Source organism: Miscanthus floridulus, chromosome 16 (assembly GCF_019320115.1).
Source record: "Miscanthus floridulus cultivar M001 chromosome 16, ASM1932011v1, whole genome shotgun sequence".
In the NCBI taxonomy this organism is placed as follows: domain Eukaryota; kingdom Viridiplantae; phylum Streptophyta; class Magnoliopsida; order Poales; family Poaceae; genus Miscanthus; species Miscanthus floridulus.
Window position 1 is genome coordinate 17161228 of NC_089595.1, and position 3854 is coordinate 17165081.

At 60.1% G+C, this 3854-nt stretch overlaps 1 protein-coding gene across 1 annotated transcript; it reads left to right on the forward strand.

Moving 5' to 3' along the window:
• Window positions 1-505: 505 nt before the first annotated feature.
• On the forward strand, window positions 506-1604 carry LOC136509862 (uncharacterized). Its single transcript, XM_066504443.1, has 2 exons — window positions 506-550; window positions 639-1604. The coding sequence occupies exons 1-2, from the start codon at window positions 512-514 to the stop codon at window positions 1059-1061; spliced, it is 462 nt and encodes a 153-aa protein (XP_066360540.1). The 5' UTR covers window positions 506-511; the 3' UTR covers window positions 1062-1604.
• The last annotated feature ends 2250 nt before the right edge of the window (window positions 1605-3854 follow it).

Here is a 3854-nt window from a genome sequence, read left to right on the forward strand (position 1 = left end):
CGCGGCGTCGGGCGAGGCCGTTTCGGGGGAGGCGGCTGCCCAGGAGAAGGAGGCTGAGGCGTCTGCTATTGCCGAGGCCATTGAGGGCGAGGCCGGAGCCCCCGAGGCCTCCAACGTCAGGGCGGTGGATGCCGGGGCCATCGAGGTAGAGATGGCGGAGGCCAGAGCCCCCGGGTCCGTCGAGGCCGAGGTGATGGAGACGGAGCAAGTTTTGGCGCCGCCCCTGGTTCAGGCGATTTTGTCTGATGATTTCTCCCATGGGAAGGAGGTGGCGGACGTCGAGGCGGCTAGTACCGTGGAGCAGCCAGCCCCTGATCCCGCCGAGGGGAGTTCGGCTCTTGTCCGGCTACGGCCCGAGCCTCGTGGGTGGAACTTCCCCCGTGTTTTCTGGCGGAACCGGGCTGACCCCGATGGGGAGCCCGTGTTCGCCCTTGAAGATACCGCAGAGGGGGGGCATTGGGGTACCCTCGAGCAGTACCGCCAACTGGCAGTGCGGTCGCTGCAGACAGCGATGACTATTATCGGTCAGGACTTGCCCGGTGTCACGCGGGTAAGTACTTTCCCCTCTCGTGCCGCGTTGTTTTTTCTCCGAGCCCCCACGCAGTGTTTGACGTGTGTTTTTTGTTTTGCCTCCTTAGGAGCTCGAGGCCCGATCCCTTGGGAAGTCGGTGTTCCTGCGAAATGAGAGGGATATCTGGGACCAGCTCCGGCGCCAAAAGGGCCTGCTTGCCGATGCCCAGGGGCTATTGTCGGCACGGAGTGCGGAAGTGGAGGACCTCCGCCTTCGTTGTGCTGATATTCAGGCGGAGTTGGCCACGGCTAAGGAGCAGTCCGCCCCTCTGGTGGCCAAGATCAAGGAACTGGAGGAGGAGCGAGACTCCTTCAGGCTTCGGGCCCAAGAGGCGACGGCCTCTGCTAAGGAAACAGCCGGGCAGCTGGGTGCGGAGCAGAGCGAGCATCAGGCGACGAAAGTCGCCTTGGCAGAGGCTACCCAGGCGGCCGAGGCCTCTCGGGTCGAGGTCTCAGCCTGGAAGAGCAAGGCCGAGGGTAAGTTCCGCTGAACCATGTTCCTCGCTCTGTTTGCTCTTCTTGTCCTGGTTCGCGCTTGACTCCTGTCCCCTTGTTGCGACGTAGGTCTGGAGAAAGAAGCCTCCCAGGCGGCTGAGGCCTCCGTCGCGGCGCAAGCAGCGCTGGATGTCGAGGTCCGGGAGCACGAGGCGCTGCGCAGCGCTGTCCGGTCCGCCTGCGAGGCTCTGGACGCCGAGGAGGTCCAATCAGCTAGCTCCCTTGGGAGCCGCCTGATCGCGTTGAGCGGCCACGTCCGCGAGAGACTCCGAGGGGCGTTGCACACGGGTGTCAAGCGTGCCCTGGCCGTCATCTCCTCGCACTACGCCATCAACCTCGAGGCTGTCAGCGACGGCTATGTGTTGCCAGAAGATGACGAGGAGGCTGATGCAGAGGTCGTGAGGCTGTTGGAGGCGGCCGAGGCGCCTGGCACTGCGTTGGCCAAGCTATTTGAAGAAGAGGTGGTCCCTCCCGCGCCAGCCGCCGATCCTTGAGCTTTGACCTGGGCCAAAAGGGGCCATGTAACCGGATTGGGTTAGTTGCCGAATCGTGACGTTTTTGTGGCCGTCGAGGTCCTTAAAATATTTGCGTATGTGTGTTTCTTAACCGTTTTCCATTCTATTTCTAAGTCCGTGCCCTCTGTCTCGATCGCGAAGAAATCCCTCGGAACCTAAGCCGTCCTTCGGCGAAGGGTGGTGAGGGAGCTGCCGTAGCCCAGAGGCGTAGGCCGTTCTCACGACTCGGCCGGCCCTTTGGCCTCCAGACAAGCTTTTGGTCTCTGGGTTTCTTGCGAAGATCCCGTCGGAGTGCGAGAGAGTTTGGCGTGGAAATTTTCGGAAAACGGTTAAGAAAGGGTGTCCGGGACTTAGGGGGGTTCCCCCTTTTTAGCCCCCGAGGGAGGCTCGACTTTGCAGAGGCAGAGCCGAGTCTCCCTTGTTGCGTTATAGTGACGTCGAGCCCCTATCGATAGACAACCTCTCTGCAAAGAACTTCCTCGGAGCCTAAGCTGTCCTTTGGGCGAAACGGTGGTGAGGGAGCTGCCGTAGCCCAGAGGCATAGGCCGTTCTCACGGCTCGGCCGGCCTTTTCGCCTTTGAGACGATCTTTCGGTCCTTAGGTTCTATACAATCGATTTGTCTATAAGGGGGTTCCTCGAAAGATTATAACAACTAAAGAACGCTTCTTTATTGTATTTCGAGGAACAATGTAAACAACGTTCGGAAATTTAAGGGTAGAAACGACGTAGCTGTTCTATGTTCCAAGCGTTGGTGAAGATTTCGCCCTTCTCGTTGGAATAGCCGAGGCAGTAGTCGCTTGCGGCCAAGAATCGGCGCAAGGCCCCATGGTTGTGAAGTTCGGTGAAATCCACCCCGGGCCACGCCGCGTCCTCGTCCGAGGGGTCGGAGTGGGTGCTCAGGTCGAGAGCGAAACGCTGGCGGCGCTCCGAGGGGTGCTCGTGAGCGGCAGCGTAAGCGTAGGCGTAAGAGGTGGCGGCATTTCTCAACCCAAAGGGGTATGGGAACGGGGCCGTCTCCAGATTCTGCCCCACCGGGGTCGGCTCTTCAGAGAGTGGCGGAGCGGGGTTAGATGACTGGGCATCGCCGTAAACCCCCGGCGATTTTCCTTTGTCCAGGCTCAGGTCAGACAGGTCCCCAGCCAGGGACCCCGTACCAACAGCTGGTCGTAGGATATCGGCGGGGAGTGGCGTGCCGCCCCGGGCTCGCGTAGCGTCGGGGTGGCCTTGCTCGCGCCATGCCTGGCGAGCGTGGCGAGAGCGGCCGCCCGGGCGCCGCCTGCGCCTGGGCTGCCGGGGCGCGACTTCGTCGTCGGACGGTGGGGTTCGAGGAGTGAGGAGCACCATGTCGTACTCATGCCCTAGAGACATGAACTCTAGGCTCCCGAACCAAACTATGGTGCCGAGACGCAATGGTCGTATGTGGTCTGCCATCCGGAACTTGCTAGGATGACGAAGCTGACACGCAGAGGCCCCTACCTGGCACGCCAACTGTCGGTGTTTTGGAACCGGGGGTCCCTCAACCAACGAGTGAATTTGTGCTGCGTGCCCCTAATCCCGGATGGTGATGCAAAGAGACACAAGGTTTATACTGGTTCGGGCAATCGAGGCCCTACGTCCAGTCTGAGAGATCGATCTTGTATTCCTTGCACCGGAGTGCTTGTAGTAGGGGGTTACAAGCTAGGTGAGAGAGGGGGATAGCCCCAGGTCTCGGCGAGGGTGGTGCGGGCTGCTTGAGACGTTGTTCCCAAGCAGCGTAGAGGTGTGTAGTTCTATCGGTGTGTTCGTCTTGCTGCCCGTTTCCCCAGAAATGGCCCTGACTACCTCCTTTTATAGTTACAAGGAGGAAGCGAGAGGTACATGAGAAGGCTACTATTTGCTGACGTATTCCGCTTCCTGGAGCAGTATGGCGTCGTGGGAGTTCCCGTCGATGTCTAGTCGGTATGGTCTTCAAGGCTGACGACATGCTGCGCTCTTGTACTTTTGTTGACTCGGTGAAGTGTCGAGGTCTGGTGGCTGCTGTAGTAGGCTGTGTCGAGACCTGCCGTGCTGAGGCCGAGACCTACTGTGCTGAGGCCTGCTGTGCCGAGGCCTTTAGCAGGTGGCAATGTGAGGCCTGGGCGGCCATCGTCGATAGTTGATTTAGGCGGAACAGTGCGGAACGTGCGTCTACAGGATACGGTACCATGCATTGTCAGTAAGGGATGGTAAAAAGGCGATTTGACCGTCGTCCTGTCGCTCCTGTCGCGGCGTACTGCCGATCGTGGCTTACGTAG

Coding starts and splice junctions, on each gene's coding strand:
- LOC136509862 (XM_066504443.1), top strand. CDS start 512: ATGACTATTATCGGTCAGGACTTGCCCGGTGTCACGCGG. Junction 551..638: donor ACTTGCCCGGTGTCACGCGG/GTAAGTACTTTC, acceptor TTGCCTCCTTAG/GAGCTCGAGGCCCGATCCCT.